A 20365-nucleotide genomic window follows, 5' to 3' on the forward strand; every position below is an offset into this window, starting at 1 on the left:
ATTTTATATTTGGTTACGAAAATCTTCATATTTTAATCCTTCAATTAAAATTCAGAATAATATCAAAAGCAGATTTAGTGAAAATATAATGAAAATTTTAAATGATATATTAAATATTTATCATATTATTTCTAGCACATTATTATATTTAATAGAAGTTTTGAAATAACTTTAATGTTCTTAATAAGCAATGAAAATATAAAAACAAAAAATCATTCTTTACAAAACTATTCGCACATTTATTCTTCATTGCGTTAATGAAAATCAATGAGAATCATTTATTGCCACCAATAATTTATTAATTCGTACAATACTACACGTATTTTGGTTTACACACAAAAAATATTTAATCAAAACATTTTAAAATTTTATTAAAGTTGTTTGTCTTTCACACAATAAAACTGTTGTTATTTATAATAGTATTTAGATTAATTTATGAAATTCATAAAATTAATGATTTAGTATTGTAAATATTAATACAGTATGCATACCTTTTATCGTAAATGATAATTCCAGGTTATTTTAAATTTATTTTAAATTTCAATTGTACGAAAAAAAAAAATAGATTGCAATTTATTAGATTTATTTGTCATTGCATGATATTATTATATCATAAAAATTCCATTTTTACATAAAATATAATAAATTGCCAAATTTTTTATAATACTAAAAAATAATGTATCCCCCCCCCCCCAAGCCGCCCCAAATAATAGCGACTTCAGACAGTGAACTGTCGGCTATCTATTTTCTGCCTCAAATTGGAGACTTTGATAAAAAACAATTCGCGACCTCTTGGACAATGATGAGGAATTTACATCAGTCTCGGTAATACTACCTATTTTCTCTCAGGTGCTCCTCAAATGCTCCGTCTCCCGCCAAGAACTACTAGCGCATATGCTATCGCCCCTCCACCACTCGTTTACATCTTTGTAGTATCTTGATTTGTGCTGATCGTCATGGAGCATCGAGCAAACCCGACACCAAAAATACGTATTAATAAATTCGCCAGTGCCCTTCCACTTGAAGTATGAATTGTAAAGCTCGTCGTCGGCGTCGAGTCGGTGCAGGTATTGTGCGAGTTCCCGTGGTGATTCGAATTCATCCACATGGATGTAGGAACGATAAGGAGCACTGCGCGCATAATCGGTTGGATGAGCACCCATTACGATCGGTAATACGTTGTGCCTGTGTTATTAAGATAAATTTTCAACTTAGTTTCATTATTTTCATGCACTCGATGAAATTTTTTAAGAAGTTTAAATAGTTTATACCAGCGAATAAAATAATAGAAAAATCTCATTATTGAAATAGTATTTTCAAGGGATAAACGAGTCTAATTATTATTTATACAATTTCATAGGATGTAGAAAAATATTATATTAAATAAATTTTTTAAACAATTAAAGTAACTTAATAATGTAACTTAATAAGTAAAACTTTTGAAAATTATGATTTTCAAAGTTCCAAAATTATTTGTAAAAATGAAATGAGAGCTGAAAATGTATTGACGCAAAAATTGCTACAGTATATACATTATTATCAAGTATAACATGAAATGCACAATGTTGTAATTGAAAAGACTAACTATAAGTAATATAAGTATAAGATAAGTAAGGTTAAAAGTTATATTAAAAGTCTTTTTAAATTGTATTAAAAGATTGAAGAGAACATGAAATTTATTTTTACACGCCTACCCTCTATTTATATATTTCTAAGCTCTCAATTATAAGAGTAAATATATTTTCTTCAATAAGTATAAACTATATAAATTTTCATTAAAAGGAAATATAATATATCAGGATAAAAAAATCAACTCGACTGTTATTAGAAATATTAATCTACAGTAATATAATAATATTCTAACTGTATTGGTTAGTTCTCCTATACTGCTGTTCATATATTTATACTTAAATAATGGAAAAATTCAAGTTTATAGAATTTATATCGAATAAGAGAAGGTACTTGAATCGTAACAATGATCGAAATATTAAAAAAATTTATAATAAAACATAAAATTACTTATTATTTATTTAAATTAATCTTAAAAAAAAAGAAAAGTATATATATATATATATATATATATATATTTACCCAAGACCATTAACAAAAAACTTTTCCGTAATATAATCTCGGCAATTCGAATTTTCAAAAGCTAAATAAAATTTGTAATCAGCATCAAGCATGTCAAAGCAAGCTTGCGCTTGAGAGCGTGGACATCTCAAAGTACCGCAAGCTCCATAAATATCCACTTGAATATGTTTTGAAAGTTCCTTAGCGTAGTACATACGTTGATTACGAGGGTGACAATTTGATACAAACCACGCAACCTTAAAATTAAATATTAAGCACTTTTATAAAATTTATCATTCTATATATTATTTTAACTTATTGGAATAATGTTATATGTTATATCACTCTATTTATGATATATGATTTGCATTATCGAGAGAATTCTTATTGTTACACTTTAAAATATCATATTTTAACAATTTAAATAAATGAAAATTTTATTTTATAAAATTCATTCCAACTACAACGGCTATATTAATTACCTTTTTTGTCTTATTGGCAGCATAATTGAAAGTCTGTGGTATTTGAGTGATACTTGGATTATAATATTGCCACCTCTCGTACGGTGCAACAATGTCACTGTCTCGTCTATAAGTAGCAGTCCAATTTACAATAGCATTTTTTATACTTTGCGTATGATAAGGACATTCCAAAAAGTATAGCATCCATATCTTTAAACGAACAACGTAAATAACATTAGGAGCAATAAAAATTTGTATTCACTTATCATGAAATAACATATTGAAAACAATTATAATGTATATCAAATTTCTTTCTAATAATTTATTATTTCAACTCACAATACTCTTCAATCATATTGGTAAAGAAGAAAAAAATTTTTCTATTTTATCCTTTATTTTATAGCGCTAATGCATTTATGACATTTTTATTGCAACTTTGAAAATTAACCGACTCTTAACTTTATCATATATATAACATGAATAAAGTTAAACATTGCCCAGAATTATTAGAAAGGACAGGCTAATTATTTCTTTTAACTATTAAATACTAATAATAAATAAATAACATAAGTATAAATATATGTATGTATGTATGTATTAAAAGATTGAAATTTTTAAATTCATCATTTCACCTATAAATAAAATATATTGAATATTAAATTCATTTGATTTTATTAACTGTTTGGTAATTTATTGTCTCATATTTCATTATGCATAATACCTAATTAACAATTCGATCACGGTTCAGTAAATGACAACATTGAAATAAATTATGTGAAATGTATGAATTACCTGATTTATAAATCTTCGTCCAATATGTGTGATATAATCCTTAAAAAGGATTAAATCAGCCTCACCCGGATTATCACGAGTTATAACGCAAGTGTTCACTGGGCATCCTTGCTGGTAAAACAAATCTGGATTCATACCGTGCGGCACGTAAATCTTTTTAAAACGAATATCATGACTTGATCGATTATACTCTGGTGGAACAAACATTAGCTGAAAGTATAGAATAAATTATATTTTACAATTTTTTAAATTGTACTTTTTGCAAAAAAAAATTAAGTACTTTATATTACCATACCTGATTCGTTACACGATCGTCAAAAGAATCTTCTTCTGGCCATAAACGAGCAATTCTTTTACCCGAACGTCGAGATCTCAAAGCAGGACTTGGTTGTCTTTGTCCCCCTTTCATATACCAAGGTCTTTTTATCGGATCACTCAAATCAACTATGTTTTCGATAGTATTGATCGTCCCGGTTAAATTCGATATCTAAATAAAATAAGAAACGTATACATATAACATTGCTAACATTCGTGTAAGCTATAATATTAATGTCCTTTCATTCTATTCAGCTCTTACTTATAAATAATAAAATTTATACATTACCATAAAAATTATAAAACAAGTAAATCTCTATAAAATAACAATAAATAACGTCGATTAATATTAATGCTGAGGTGTGACTTTTTAGGTGTTGTATATTAAGCATATTAGTATGTAATATTTATAGCGTTAATATTTAAAAGTTTTTGTGCTCTATATCAAAGTGATAAAGTATGAGAACGGCATGAGTGCAAAGTGATAATTTATACAAAATTACAACTATTCCTATATTCATAAGAATTATAACGCATGATTAAATAAGAAAGATATTTCAAATTAAATTTAAAATAATAAATGCCTTATTTTTACAATACATAAATTGAATATAAAATAAAATTAATTTCTGCTTAATATTATCTACTAAAAACTAGAAAAACTAGAAAATATACTACTAATTTATAAACTAATTGTACTAATAATTGTACTTCTCTAATGTTTTAAGCTGATTGTATTTAGGTACAATAATTACTTTTATATCTAATCTAATTTTGGCATGTTCCTAATTTGCGCTAATAAAAAAAAAATGCATCGATTTGATTCTTAGATTAGCATCTAAAATGAGAATATAAAAATGTAATTTGACCGTTAGGGTCGATTAATCCAAGGCTCTACTGTACAATCATTTACGTGCTGTATTGTAGTTGAACTTTAGGTTTCCTTTCTCGTATTTTGTACGTGAGACTCCACGTATGCAGATATTAAGCACTCTCAGCGTCACATTGTTACATAAACTGGGTACTCATTTAAAATGTTAACTACACGTAATTATTATTTAAAATTAAAAAAATATTCATTAACGATATCATCGAATACTACGTCCCTAACGTTTTCATATATTTCACACACACACCATAACATAAATATGAATATATTTAATAGCTCATGATTTTACGTCGGAACATTGATTTAAACAAATATACTTAAATTATGTTATGTGCCGAACATAAATTATAACTTAAAAAATTAATTCATACTATTAAATATAAAGAATAATATACAATGTATTTTATTTAACATTGTACGTGAATTTGGTTATGTAAATCGAATTTATAATTTTGATTCGACGGTATAACTTTAAAATAAAAAATTTATTCTATTTTCATACCAATAAAACTATGAGTAAAATTACTTTTCATATTATATTTAATATATAATTTAATATATATAGTATTTTTATAAACCGTATATATTATAGTACTTACAATTGAATATGATAAAAAAAAATACGTATGATATATAAGCATAACGTAGGGAATCTATGAATATATCTAAAAAAAATTTTCACTTCTAGATCAAATTTAATCTAATATTTATGTGGGAGTGATTAAGAATATAGTTATTTCATTTAAATATTTATCAATGTAATAAAACTATTTTCCTTATTAATATTTAAGCCATATGAAAATAAAAAACAAATAAATTACTGAAATCTAATAATCCATTTTATACGATTAGATTTTATTTATTTTATATATTAGATATAATTTATATATTAGTGTTTTAGTAGTAAGATATATATAAGATACATATAAGTAAGATGTAATATATTTTATATATTAGAGCTTTTGTGAAATAAAATTTTGTGAGAAACCTTTTAATCGTCAAATTATGTTATTATCCAAAGCAAATAAGCTTTAATATTAAAGTTTCAATGCTTATGTATTAATGACTGTAGAAATAAAAAATTTTATGATATTTATATATTATATGAAATATATATTTATACAAAAGATACGCTGACTCAAAATGTAGGAATTAATTTATTTAAGATAATGATTAATTATTTTTTGCTCGAAAAAATGTAAAAATTATCGATTTAACGAACCCAATATTATAAAGAAGAAAAATATATTTAACTTAAAACAAAAATTTCCAGATTATCAGACTTGAGATACTATGTCATTTTTACTATATTTACTAGTATAAAATTTAATATAATTAAAAGGGTTTGTACAATAAAAGTAAAAAGAAAGAAATTGTTTTAAAAGTCTTAATATTCTTTATTTAAATGAATATTAATAAGAGATTATTTGACGTCTTCTATTTAAATAATGGCCACTTATAATGCTTTCATTTAATGTATTTTTATTATCAAATACGAAACTTCAATTCAACAATTTATATAAAATTTTTAACGAATTTGATAAAACAACGTCTTGATGAACTTCAATATTTATTACATTAAGTATTTACCACTTCCTATACCATTTAACTAAATCGCTTTTAAATCCATGACCAGTATATTAGGCCTAGTTTACCTCGATCTCCCTATATAACGTTAATGATCATCACCAAATGTAGTGATTAAAAAACTTAACGATTGTTTCAATAGCTTAAAGTATATGAGCAGCTTTAGAAGAAAAAAAAAATATATATATATATATATATATATATATATGCGACTGATACGCATAGATCGACACTTGTATTTACAATGTGATTTTAAACAAGTACCCAAAGCTATGTACACAGCACTAAGTTTACCTCAAATGGAAGTTTTTTGTGAGCGGGTCTCGCTCGACCTGTCATCGTCATCTGCATTGTTGTCACAGACCTTGTAGGCCCCAACAGCTGTCTGACCTGCGTTACACGAAATTCACCACATGAAAAACAACCGAACTCGAAAGTGGCTATTTCTACTCTCTATGTTTTCTCTATATAAATCTAGTAAGTCAACGCATTATAATGTATTTAACGAAAAATCTAACTTGTCGAAGATTTATAAAAACAGTATCAGAATTGAAATATCGAATTGTATAAATTATAAAACTGGCTACTGAACTTCGCAATGAAGAAGGAAAAAAATCTGTTATCCATATTCCTTCCTGATTATCGCATCATTTCTTAATTTGTAATCGATGATTTATATGCGAGAATTTTACTAGAGGACGTGTAATACACAGAGGGATGATTTATAATTCGGGACATTGATGAGGCACGTTAATAACAACGCTAATGATATGACTAATCGCACAACCGTAACTTCTGTTTCGTGTCTCATACTCAATTAAAGCTTTCGGTTTTAATTAATACACACTCCATAAGCTAAAGTACAAACACTTTTTATCAAATTTTTATATAAAATTAGTGAAATCACTTTGATTATAAACTCAATTAAATTTAATAATATTTTTAATTAAAGGACTGGGCATGATTAATGCGCATTTGGTTTTATTGAATATAAAAATTTAAATTGGCTCAAACAATTATTGTGCTGAGCAATTTTATCTAAAAACAACACATTAATGTGATACTATAAGAATCTGTTATCGATTCAATAATAAATGAAAGTATAATTATAAACAGCTATTATAGATATAAGCAAGCAAACCGAAATACAAACTATAATAATAAGTGTATACTCGATGATGATTGTTTGATTAATTGACTGAAAAATAATAGACTAAATTGAAAATCTTGTTCTCTAAATTTATTGAATAATTACTATACCCAAGGAAACAACCCATTATTAGAATATATGCAAGGTTACTGATCGATATTTTGGATTTAATTTATTTTTAATTGGTTAACATTAATATTGATGGAAGTTTATTAATAGAATAAGAATAAGAATTGATATTGACCTATGAATTATATCAATATGTATGTATATATATATATATATATATATATATATATATGCATGTATGTATGTATACTATTCACTTATATCATTTTTTCATATAGTTTTTTTTCCTAATATTAGTTCAAAATTTAACTATATTCATTTTAATTATTATAAATACGTAAATTAAAAGTATATTTATAAACTAGAACTAATTTCGCATTCTGGACAATAGGTAACTTGATATATATATATATATATATATATATATATATATTAGTAATTTAAATTAATGGATAATATTTATTAAGGACAATAAATTTATAAGAATTATATTATTATAATCTACGAAAAAATTCAATATAACTATTTGAAGTCATTTACTTCTAAAGGATTTGATATATTAAAATAATTATAAAGTTTAAACATACATGATGTTTTACAATCTTTATTATATTTATTATATATTTATATTATTATTCTCAGCCATCTATTAACTAATTAATTAATTAATTAATTAATTAAATAGTTAAATATTTCTGAAATATTTAATTCACTACGTTTATGTTTTAAAAAATGTATAAGTTATCTAAATAGAAAGTTTGAAAACAGTTATTAAGTTGAATTAACAAAATTAAATTTAATAAAATTTTTTTAGACAATAATTTTATTAATTTATTTTTTAATTAAAATAATTTTATTAATATTATAATTACTTAAGAATTTTTTGTAATTTATTGAAAAACAATAATATATTATTCATTGATTTGTAATATAGCAAAAAGAAAATTAAATTGTGAATAAGTTACTTTTCATTTTTATTTTAAAAAAGTACTCTGAACAGATTTTTCATAAGTAATTTTCAAAATTGCACTAATATATTTAGTATGTGTTGGATCGTCAGTATTTTGTAATCATTTATTTTTAAAATAAATGAATAATAATTTTAATTAAGCAAATATAATTATCTTGTCTTAACCTATTTTAGGCAACAAGTTAAAAATGTTATTTTAAAATACATATAACATTTTCTTACAAAACAAAATAAGGATTATTTTCTATTTATAATCCACTTATTAAATAATATATTTTATTACAAAATGGTTCATATTGAATGGTAAATTTTTTCACTGTAGTAATATATTTTTTTTAACATTTTTATCCTATTATTATTTAAAAAATATTCTTAAAAAAACAGGAGTTTTAACTCTTCGACGATTTGAAAGAATTAAATTTTTTTTTAATCCATGGATGATAATCTGAGTATATATGAGTATATATTTTTAAAAAATTATATAAAATAGTAATAAAAACATATCTTTTATCTATTTCTAATCTATAAAATATTTAAAAACTTGTATATAATTTAAGATTTTTCTATTGATTTTTTAGTATTATGAATTAATTTAAAATAGATACAATTTTGTTTTTCTTTATTTTTGAAAATATATGTTCTTTACTTTAACTAATTTGCTATTTTATAAATGAGTAATTATGTACCTAAAAGAATAAAGTTATTTTGAGTAATATTATCCCTAATATTTTTGTTTCATATCATTAGACATTATTATTTCAGTAATGTTGAAATAATATTTATACATCTGTATTTTTTTGTATTTTATCTCTTTATTATAACTGTATTATATCCAATAATGTTTAACTCCTTACACGTTTAAGAAGTTGTAATTTATACACTCTGAAAATATAGAAATGTGTTTTTCGTATTTGCTCAGCTGCAATCATACTTACATTTTGCAGGTGTAACTACTTTGAAAATTTTATATTTATATAAGTATATAAATTTATATGAATACATTTAAATATATATATATATATATATATATATAATTTATAAATCAATCAAATTTCTTGACTTCAGAAAAATTAGTCTAACTTTCTAAGTAGTTGGATACTTAAAGAATGTTAATATAATTTTTGTGTGTGTGTGCGCGCGCGCATATAGCTCATAATAATTCCTCTGGATTTATGTATACGTATCACAGACTGAATATTATAAAATTTAGAATAATAAATAAAGCATGCTAGAGGTAAAGTTCCTGAAAAATATAAATATTGCCCACTCAAATTTATACTTACGAGTTATTATTTTAAGTATAACATTTCGATGATGTAAATCAATTTCTAGGTGTTATAGATTGAAAAAAAAGAGGTCAAGGTAAAATTATTATAAGTGTGCATAAAACGTTGGCAGCTTATGCGATAAGATAATCCTTACAGCGCGAAACATGTAACGGTATGTGATTACTCACTTTAGTGCTATCGCCCATCGGCCTGACCGCTTGGACTTGTTCCGGTCGCATGCCGTGCCAGAACTCCTTTTGCCGTACATTCACAAGGACGAGCAACATCCCTGTGAGGCAGACGATGTACAGGAAGCATCTCTTGAGCGATAAACGCGGCAAAGCCATGCCGCATTTGTACCACCGCGACCCGCAACGATCCGTGTTCCAAAATCGTATCCTCTATCTGTCTAATGGGCGAGGCTCAGCCCAATCCAAACCATAACTCTCATGCTCCAGCAACATTCGAATGGTCGGCTCCTTAATAATAGTAACTGACCCTTAATTTCTTTCGATTTTTTATTCTTTAATTACACTGCTTCTATTTCTTATGTATTCCCAAAACGAGTTAACCGTTTGAGAAACATGCGCACATAATTAATTGATCCAAGTATCTGAAATATATCAAATATATTCTACCGATAATAATTCATTCGTTCAACGCAGAATTCATAGAGTGACGTGCGTGGGCTCTAGTATATTAAAAAATAGTTATGATAACAAAATAGTAATAATTGCAATTCCTATCTTTATCAAGATAACAGTTAATCTTTATTCTAGTGTTTGTGCTCACAGTACTTTTTATGATAAGACTAAGATCATAATGATAGCACTAATTTAAATGTAAAGTTTTCTAAAAAAAAATTACTAAGAAATGTTTCACACAACAATATAACATCAAAATTTTCTCGGTATTACTAAATATTTAAGTCTTTGTTTGTAAAAATTGTAAGTTTGCTTTACATTATGTAATATATTTTTTGGAGAATTGTAAAAAAAATTTAAAAATATACCATATACTTGTACTTAAAATACTTAACATTTAGAAAACATGTAAATTAATATCTACTGATTAGTACTAACTATAAATAAATATTTATGTTTAAATAAATTATTTATGTTTATATATATTGTGATAAAAAAAATGAAATAGCAATATAAATATAAATACTATTGAAAATAATTAAATATAAAAATGTTATCTTAATTGGTTATTATAAATTATATAACCTTAATAATAACGACTATCTCTTATATACTATTTTTAGAAAAATTAAACAAGAATGTCGTTGTTTGCTACGATGGCAATACAAATATTAATGAAGTTATTTGGTTCTAAAATTCTAACCATATTATTATATAACAAGATAAGATTTTAATTTCGATTCAATTTAATTTAATGCAGAAATTTTATAATAAATTTTTTTTTTAATATTTAGTATTACAATTATGAGTGATTATGTTAATATATTGAAAATATTTCAAATAACACCGTGTATAAGCTATATAAAACACAAAATTTAAATAAAAATACTTAATTATTTAATTTTTACACACAATAGAATCATTTAAATATTTACTGTATCTTAATATAATTATTTTCTATATAATAAATTTATTTATGTAATATTTTAAATTTTCAATGTAAAATAAATTTTCGTAATTATTTCTAGTTAACTGCTGTAATGGACAAACTCATCCTCCAATCGATCGCAATCACTTATTAAATCATCTCTTGTAAATAATATAAAAACGATATTATGCAATAATTGTATTTTTAATGAGAATTTTTCTTTAGCTAGTAACTGAATTATAATTTACGTAATTTGATGTAATTAAAAAAAAAATGTTATTGCGTTTGTCTTATTATCTATAAAGCTAGCTGTAGAGATCTTTTCTTAATTAAAACAAAATTCTGTATCGTCACTTCAACATTATTTTAATATTATTAGTTGTTTCAATATATAATTGCAATCGTGTACATACTATTGCATATTACACACATGATATTCTAACAAGTATTAAAAATTAAAATGCTATATAAAATTATAGATACAAACACGTGCGCACAAATCCGTTCACGCGCATAAACATATATATTAATTATATATCAACATAATCTTACATCACCATATATATTCATTTAATCCGTATCATAAAAATACAAACAATAAGTTTATAAAATTGAATCGAGCAACAACGATAATTAAAAAATTAATTTGTTTATATTAGACATATATTCATGTAAATAACAAATTTATAGTAATATCTTATGTAAAAATGTAAAATCTTATGTAAAAACAAGAAAACCGAACTTTAGTTTTAAAAAAATTAATATATAATATTATTTATTATAATTATATGTATATATACATTAAACAAATTGTGCTTAAACAGTTTCTCAATAAATATAATTTTTTAATAAATAAATTAATATATAATTCAGTAGCACCTTTAATTTCGTTTTTATATTTTATAATATTATCATTAATAATATTTATAATATATGTAATATATATCATGTTACGATTATTTGATTTAAATGTATTTATAATTTAAATGTATTTTCTCTTCAAAAATCCTTACAATTAACTTTTTAAACAACAATTAAAGCTTTTTAAACAACCTTTATAACATTATTATTTAAAATTTATTTATTAATTACATATAATTCCATACCGTAATATTAATAATAAAGAAAGTAATCAGCATTAAAACCAGTCCGTGTAAGACAACGATCTAACCTAGTTTAAAGTCAAAAGCATACTAAACATACGAAACAAAGGTAATGTAGGCATACTTGGATAGTTTTTTTACAATCTTATCAGCATTTCCTAAGAAATCGAGGACTTGTGAATTATGATTCACGACTACTGCATTAAATTTAAGTACCACAACAAATATGATAATTGGTGATAATAAAATTCCGATTTTACCAAATATTTAAAATGTATATTGTTACTCTTGAACTGTCATTCGTAACTTTAGGATCCTCTTACTATTATCTATGCTTTATTGCATTTATACATTAGATATTTGGTTTCTTTTTCATATCTTTTCATAATATTTTTTTATTACACATTATATCTATATTAAGCAAAGAATTATATTTTGTACCACAAATACACAAAATTTACATTTATCCTATAATTTATAAAAAAATGTTTGACATTCAAGCATACTAATTATTCGATTGGTGTTGATTTTTTGACGAAAATTACAGGTTTGGAAACATTTTTAATTTAAATTCGGATGCAAAAATAATGCCATAATTTGAATATTTTATTTATTTAAAGCTTCAGTGTAAATATTTAGTATTAATACTTGGGTGTAAATGAAAAATAATAAATGTATCTTTTCAATTATACTTAGATCGAATATAATAATAATTTGAATACTTTACACCTTTCAAAAATATCATTAACAGTATTACCAAATTAAATATTATAAATATCGATACTAATGTATATAAATTTAATTTCAAAATTGTTAAAACTTAATGTACATTTTTATATGTAGAAATTTATATATTTGTATGATTTTTTTTTCCTAAAATTTGTATGGTATTAAATATTATTAATATATATATATATATATATATATATAAGTTACATATCATCACTAAGGACAAAAATGTGTAATGCATTTTATTTATTCAAGTTTTAAGTATGAACTACATACTTTCTTAAATTCAATGAATGTTCTATAATTTAATATTCATATTATTTTATATTTTTAAATTACAATTTAAAATTATTTCACAGATTATACAGACTACTAAACATTCATTTATTAATTATAAATTATTAATTACTAATTCATTTTTTTTATGTGCATTATAAACATATTTATAGTAAAGAATGTATACTGTAATATAAAAATTAATAATTTGTTATGCAATATTATAATTAAATCCTGAAGATCAAATTCATATATAAATTTAGTTAAATAATATTATGTTCAAGAAATAATATTGACTTGAATATAAAGAAGATTAGTAGTTATAACAATTTCAAGTATCAGTAAATAGAAAATAAAAAGATAATCACATTTGGATCGACAATATTTCATTATAATAATTTTATACTAATATTTATAGTATGATTCATCATAATAATATTTTAATAATTTATATATAGTTTCTTCAAAGATTAGGAACACTTTAAAAATGATACATGCTAATAAACCTAAAGAACATGCGCGTATATGTGTGTGTGTGCGCGCGCGTGTGTGTCAGTAAAATTATGGTACACCACTTAGCAATTTTATATATTTCATCAAACTATAAATTTTTTTGTTAAAGATTTTGTTGAAATTGAAACAATAGTAATGAAGTAATTGACTGATTTTATATTTTAACTTTTAAAATTTTATTAAGAATTCATATTACATTTCACGATGAATAATTTATCCATTTCTTAACCGTTTAATATAAAAAACGTGCTCCCTATAACAAAATATATGATCACATAGAATTTAAGATTTCAGAAAAGATTAGTTTTCAATGCCTATTAATATTAATCAATTATAATTATAATCGAAATGAAAATTAATGTAAGGTTATTACAACTACAATACTCAATATATGGTGAAATTTTTAAATATAATATTAAGAAAATATTGAAATAAAAGCTTGATTAATAAATTCAAATTTGCATACTATAATCCTCTATTAAATTATTTTAATTACAATATATCTTATAATCGAATAATATCTATATCGAACAGTTTTAGAAACAATTTTTAATCAAAGTTATTTCAAGCTATTTATTAAAACTATATAATAAGCAAAAATACTTTAGTTTTTATAATACTTTTCAGATTTAAGATTTTATAAATAATCATCATATTTAAAGTTACGAAATTATTTTTGTTAACCAAAAAATTTAATATACGGATAACCTATTACTTTATTAATCATTTAATAAATTGCACTGATATTTTAAAGAAGTAATATTAAATTTCACGTACTGCAAAACCCACTTTTCGAATTTATCAGTTATATAATTATAATTTAAAAATTTATGGAATAATTCATTATTTTAACGATTGTAGCTCAAATTGCCACTGAACATAAATATTAATGAAATTGTAGACAATGTTGAACAAATTCAAATCATAAATCCCTTTAATGAATTTCTTTTTAGAATATAAATAAATATTTTATAATACAAAAATATAAATGATGCTTATGTTAATAATAATAATTAATATAATAAATATACAAAATAACAAAATACTTAATATAATGAGAAATGAGAATGTGATATTTTTATTTTTTTTATTATTAATTATTTAGACTGAAAAAATCTTCTTCTATACTGTATAAAATAAAATATTTATGTAAATTTATAAAATTACATCAATTATAACATCATATTACATTAAATTACATTCAAATTCACATTCGTTAGGAACTTAAATTACAATTTTTTAAATAATTAATCATTCAATAATTTTTCAATTGTAAACAATTTATAAAGACGAAAAATTGATCTTGGGGGGCGTTGCAATTAAAATTAGATATGAAAAATATCGGTACAATTTATTACATTTGAAATACCCATTCGAGAAATTGCATTTGTTTTTTAATAAAATATACGGTTTAGAAATTGACACCTAAATTTAATTTCCATTTTGGCTTTATAAGAAAAATTACTAATTTAATTGAAACTAATTCTTTATAAATTAAAAAAATATAAAGTGATCTTTTTATGAAATGCTCTTATTTTTTATTTAATTTTATGATTAAATAAGTCTTATTAAAAAATAATTATTATTTAAAAATTTATTTTCATTTCAGATATCAACATTAGATTTATTTATATAAATTCAGATATATATTCAGATATAATTTTATTTTTCATAAAATTATCTATATATAATCTATATCTATATAATCTATATAATATAATCACTTCATAGTTATAAATCAAATTATAAAATAACATAAAATATATTGACGATTTTATGATTTTAAATAATGGTAGAAAGAATTTTTTAATTAATAAAAAGAACCATAATATTAAACAAGTGTAAATCTACTGTATTGAATGAACGTATTGATAATTTTTATAAAATATACATAATAGCAAAATTCACTCAATGTTTACTTTTTAATTTACACTACAAAAATTAACTTTTGTAATAGGAATTAATAATATAGCGTGTATACACAGTATAATTCGATTTAATTCTGACTGAAAGTTGAAAGTAAGCAACTTGCACACAATTTATTTCAAGGTAAAATTTCTATTTGTTTCTAGTAAAATGTAAAAGTCATTATGATAAATAAATTTTATTATAATTTCAAAAAATAAAATACAATATTATGATATCGTGATTTTGTGTTTATAAATGTTTCATAATATATTTACTTACACAATATATTTACTAATATTATACATTTTCATGATGAAATTAAACATTCGAACTGTATAAGATGACTAAAAAGCATATTATTGTAACTTTATCATGAAATATGTCTATCAAAGTGAAATGTATAGCTTCGCTCATATAACCAACTATTCAATGATAAATAAATAGATACAATGTAAGCAAAAAATTAATTTCACATTGGCACGCAACTATCTAATCGTTTTTGCTGAAGTATAGACGATTTAAAATAATAATCATAATATTAATTATTATATTACATCATAATACACCGGCACTGAAACTTTCACGTTAATTTATCCACCAATCTAATGCTCTTCAAATTCGTACAAAAATGTCATTTATATCAAACGTTAAAAAGTATACGAAATAAAAAAGCTACATAACTTTAATAGATACAAGGATCATTGCAACGTTACTATTTCCAATGGAACGGTACGTTAATTTAAAATCTCGTGCTTCGAGACTGCACTTTCACATTTGACAAAAGCTCAACTCAACGACAAAAATAACAATAAGAAATAAGAAAAGTGACACATCCTAGGTTCGAAACGCGGTTCGGACCTCCTCCACCAACTGTCCACGAATTGTCCATGAAATGAAGGGATCGACGAAAATGGGATTTTACGTGCATAGACCTTGCCATACGAGGCGGCTACCGATCGAATTTACACACGGCAAGTACACGCGCAAGCACAACTACGCTAGGACGTGCGAAAAAAACGTAGCTGCGGCAATGACACTCACGGAACAGATGGCTCCTATCGCTTCCTAGCGAGTGACATCAGCAGCAGACCAGCACCACACGTACACACACCGGCCAGTGATATCACACAACGTGCTCTCGTGCACCTCTTGTCTGCACATATGAGACGAGACTCCCCCTCGTGCGCGAGTGCGCATCTATACGCGAAGCTACGCGTACTGACGTTCCTCTATGCACATTCACAGCCACGTTGTCAAGAAAATAGACAGAGCCTGCGCACCCGTCTATGCGGTAGAAAGAAATAGAGATAGATTTGTATATATATATATATATATATATATATACAGACAGAGTAAAAGAGAGAGAAAGAGAGAGAAATCACATGACAAATAACAACGGCACTTGTAGTAATAGCAGCAGTAGCGGTAGCACTGCGATTTTCTTCTTAGGTCCATAGATGATTGACTGACTCTCTCTCTCTCTCTCTCTCTCTTCTCTCTCTCTCTCTCTCTGTCTCTCTCTCTACCTCTCTCTCTCTCTCTCTTTCTCTCTCTCTCTCTCTCTCTCTCTCTAACTCTACCTTTACCTCTACCTCTTTCTATCTCTATCTATATCTCTCTCTCACACTCGCTCACCCACTCTTTCTACCCTTACGTTAGGTTTGTGTGTGTGCGCGTGCGTGTAGGTAGGCATACATATTACATACAAACTTATATATCTTCCTCCCTTTCATTTCTCTCCTATTATCACGAGTTCTCTATAGTGGGTGTAGATGTTGACTCTCTTACATTTGACCGGCCCGAAAACGAGTCGTTAAAGGAGCGAAAGAGTTGAGCCTACACATAAAAGAATAAACAACTTGAATAAAAAAAAGAAGACAATATGTAGCTAACGAGACTCGAGATAGGATACAGTAGCTGAAGAGAATAAAAGACTCTGTGTGCGCGTGTGTGTGTGTATGCGAGAAATAGAGAGTTCGTAAGAGGGAGAGAGGGTTGGAGCGCGAGGGGCTGCTCGTTTCCTTCGTCCAGCTCGAGGGTCGAGTTGTTCCTGGCAACGCACGCATGTTCAAGAGAGAGAGATAGAGATGGGGCGAGACTGGTGCGCAGATGTGTATATGTCAGCAAGTGCGGTGGATATCGTACTCGGGCGAGTTGGCGTACGCCACCTTTCCACGGGAAAATCCATAAACGCCGCGTCTGCGCGAATGGCATTATGCGGAATGACGAGCCGCGTGCAATGAACGCCGCCCGCTTCTCTTCCTCGGCCTCTCACCCTTCGATGCCTGCACCTCCGCGGGACCCCGGTCGTAGGCGTCAGCATGCTCCTATCAGGAAGGAGTACGAACAAGACATGGGAAACAGAGGCGGCTTATACCGTTTCGCCGCGTACGTCGCGCCTGCTACTACTGATGCTGTCTTCGACTGACGGAGCATCGACGACTACGGAAGCCGAAAGTGTCGAAGCTGTTGCAGACAGAAAGTATTTGTATATTACAGACACGAGAGAAAGATTATTTATGATATTGATATGCTATTTAATGCTAATTAACGCGAGACATTTCATTGTATTACTCAATTCGCTTAAATGAAAAATATTCGAAAATACAACTGCACCCGCAAGATTCATTAATTATCTTAGATAATTGCTATAAAATATTAAAATGTTAAGCGCTAGTCGTTGATATTCCATCAAAAATTAGTTTTAAAAATCTCGTAGTTCCATTGCTAATTTTAAAAATTGACATTATTAAACTTAACATTATTAATTAGCTTTACATGGAACTTTTGTAAAAATATATACGAGCTTGACTGATTTTTACATTTAAGACTTTTCTTAAAGTAATGAAAGATATTTCGATAAATAATATCGGCATTTGAAAACTATTTTTGAAATATAGTAATAATGTATATTTATTTAAGTATATTTATAAACATTAAAGGCTATAAAAGAAGACAATATTTTTTACAATATTAAAAGTTAATTTAATATAAATCATTAATTAATCCAAAACAATAAAATTAATGTAAAAGAAGATATTAAAAATTTTTAATTTTAACGAAATATCTGGTTAAAACTACTTTATATAACAACAACATGGATTCATTGAGTTTAATTTAATGAATTTTCTAAAAACATTAAAGTAAAATCTTATTTGTGAAGACTTTTTTTATTTACAAATAATGAATAATCATAATATTAAATAAAAAAGTAATTTATAGTGCTAAGACCATTATTTAATCGAGAATGTCATTGCTCTAACATTCTGACAAATAAATCGATAAAAGAATTGCTTTAATCGTACAATGAACGGTTGAGTAATAAATAAATAGAAGTAAAACTCTCAAAAATCATGGAATTCTCAATAGTTTACTGTGCAACCAACTGAATAAAGTACTTAATACGCGATTGGAAAAGTAATGATACTTGTATATATTTGTATGTAATACTTATATTTAATTAATATGTAATATTATTAATATTAAATAATGAACTGTATTGTGTTATATGTTATATGTTATAAATACAACATACCATTATTACAAATGTTGTATCGAGAAATTTATGAACATTGATTTATAAAATAATATTAGTGAATCATAACATTATACTCGTTTTTATAGATTAAATCTTATAAATTGTCATAAAGAATATCAGAATATATAAAGGTATTTATGAATTATGCATGAAAGCATGCGACAATTTGTTGAGAAATTTAAATAATTCCAGGTATAATTAAATTTAATTGATACAATTATCATCTTATAGTATTCATTAAAAATGTAATTCCTAGTAAATAGTAGTTTTTTAAAGTACCTAACTTAAAGAAAGTTTTACAAAGTATCTTAATTTAAAAAAAATAAAGTACTTATTATTATGATGTATATATAAATACGATCGTATTTTATTAAATAATAGGATTAATATAAATCTCTAGAAAATAATTCAAATATTAAAACAAAAATTGTTTTTTATTTACAAATGAGTATTCAAATTCATAAATATACAAAGTTATTAATAATGAAGAAAATTAATTTGGTATCAATTTATGATTTTCAGATGATTCAGAAAATAAAATATATTAAATATTAAACTAATTTTCAATTTTTCATTTTTTAAATATGACTGCAAAATCCATGTATTTAAATAAATTCAATTTATTTATAGGTTTTTAATATTAATAATAATATTATATCAATATACAAATATATCAATATGCTAATGTGTGTGGGTACGTGCGCGCGTGCTTGTGTGCGTGCGTGCAAACATGCGTGCGTACGTGCGTAAGTTGGTGCACGTACGCATACGCATATGTTTGCGAGTCTATATATATATATATATATATATATATACATTATTTAAAACAACTATAATTAAACAATTGTATAATATTTCATAATAATTATCTAAAATTGTCTTATGTTTAAACAATTTAAACTGACACACGTATACATGCCCTACTTTTTATTCTTTTTAACCTATAAATATCAATTACAAATGGCTATTTTAACTAAAGATAATATTCTATTTTCTTTTTGAAGGATTGACTTTTAAATTCCTGATTGTAGAATGTTATAATTACATGGATTTTATTTAATAATGATAAATAATTAAAAATGTTTTTATTTTACATTAATTTAAATATGTATACTTATTTAGGTTTTATGAAATCCTTTAATAATCATTACATTT

General features: G+C 24.8%; 1 protein-coding gene across 2 annotated transcripts; it reads right to left on the reverse strand.

Moving 5' to 3' along the window:
- Nucleotides 1–738: 738 nt before the first annotated feature.
- Nucleotides 739–16903, reverse strand: FucTA (glycoprotein 3-alpha-L-fucosyltransferase A). 2 transcript variants are annotated; one of them, XM_011498017.1, is made up of 7 exons: nucleotides 16714–16903; nucleotides 9760–10050; nucleotides 3619–3810; nucleotides 3324–3533; nucleotides 2553–2741; nucleotides 2092–2327; nucleotides 739–1185 (listed from the first exon to the last, which is right to left on the reverse strand). In XM_011498017.1, the coding sequence occupies exons 2-7, from the start codon at nucleotides 9916–9918 to the stop codon at nucleotides 846–848; spliced, it is 1326 nt and encodes a 441-aa protein (XP_011496319.1). In that variant the 5' UTR covers nucleotides 9919–10050; nucleotides 16714–16903; the 3' UTR covers nucleotides 739–845. The 2 variants fall into 2 exon arrangements, with proteins under 2 accessions (XP_011496319.1, XP_011496320.1); XM_011498018.1 differs by lacking the exon at nucleotides 16714–16903 and adding an exon at nucleotides 12250–12325.
- Nucleotides 16904–20365: the final 3462 nt, after the last annotated feature.

This window comes from Ceratosolen solmsi, unplaced genomic scaffold, assembly GCF_000503995.2.
Source record: "Ceratosolen solmsi marchali unplaced genomic scaffold, CerSol_1.0 scaffold14, whole genome shotgun sequence".
NCBI lineage: Eukaryota > Metazoa > Arthropoda > Insecta > Hymenoptera > Agaonidae > Ceratosolen > Ceratosolen solmsi.

Bases quoted from the DNA above. Each gene is read 5' to 3' on its own strand.
- FucTA (XM_011498017.1), bottom strand. From the start codon at position 9,918: ATGGCTTTGCCGCGTTTATCGCTCAAGAGATGCTTCCTGTACATCGTC. The intron at 2,742-3,323 runs GTAATTCATACA...GTTCGTTTAAAG, and splicing joins GACGAAGATTTATAAATCAG to ATATGGATGCTATACTTTTT. The intron at 1,186-2,091 runs GTAAATATATAT...TTAATAACACAG, and splicing joins TTTTTTGTTAATGGTCTTGG to GCACAACGTATTACCGATCG.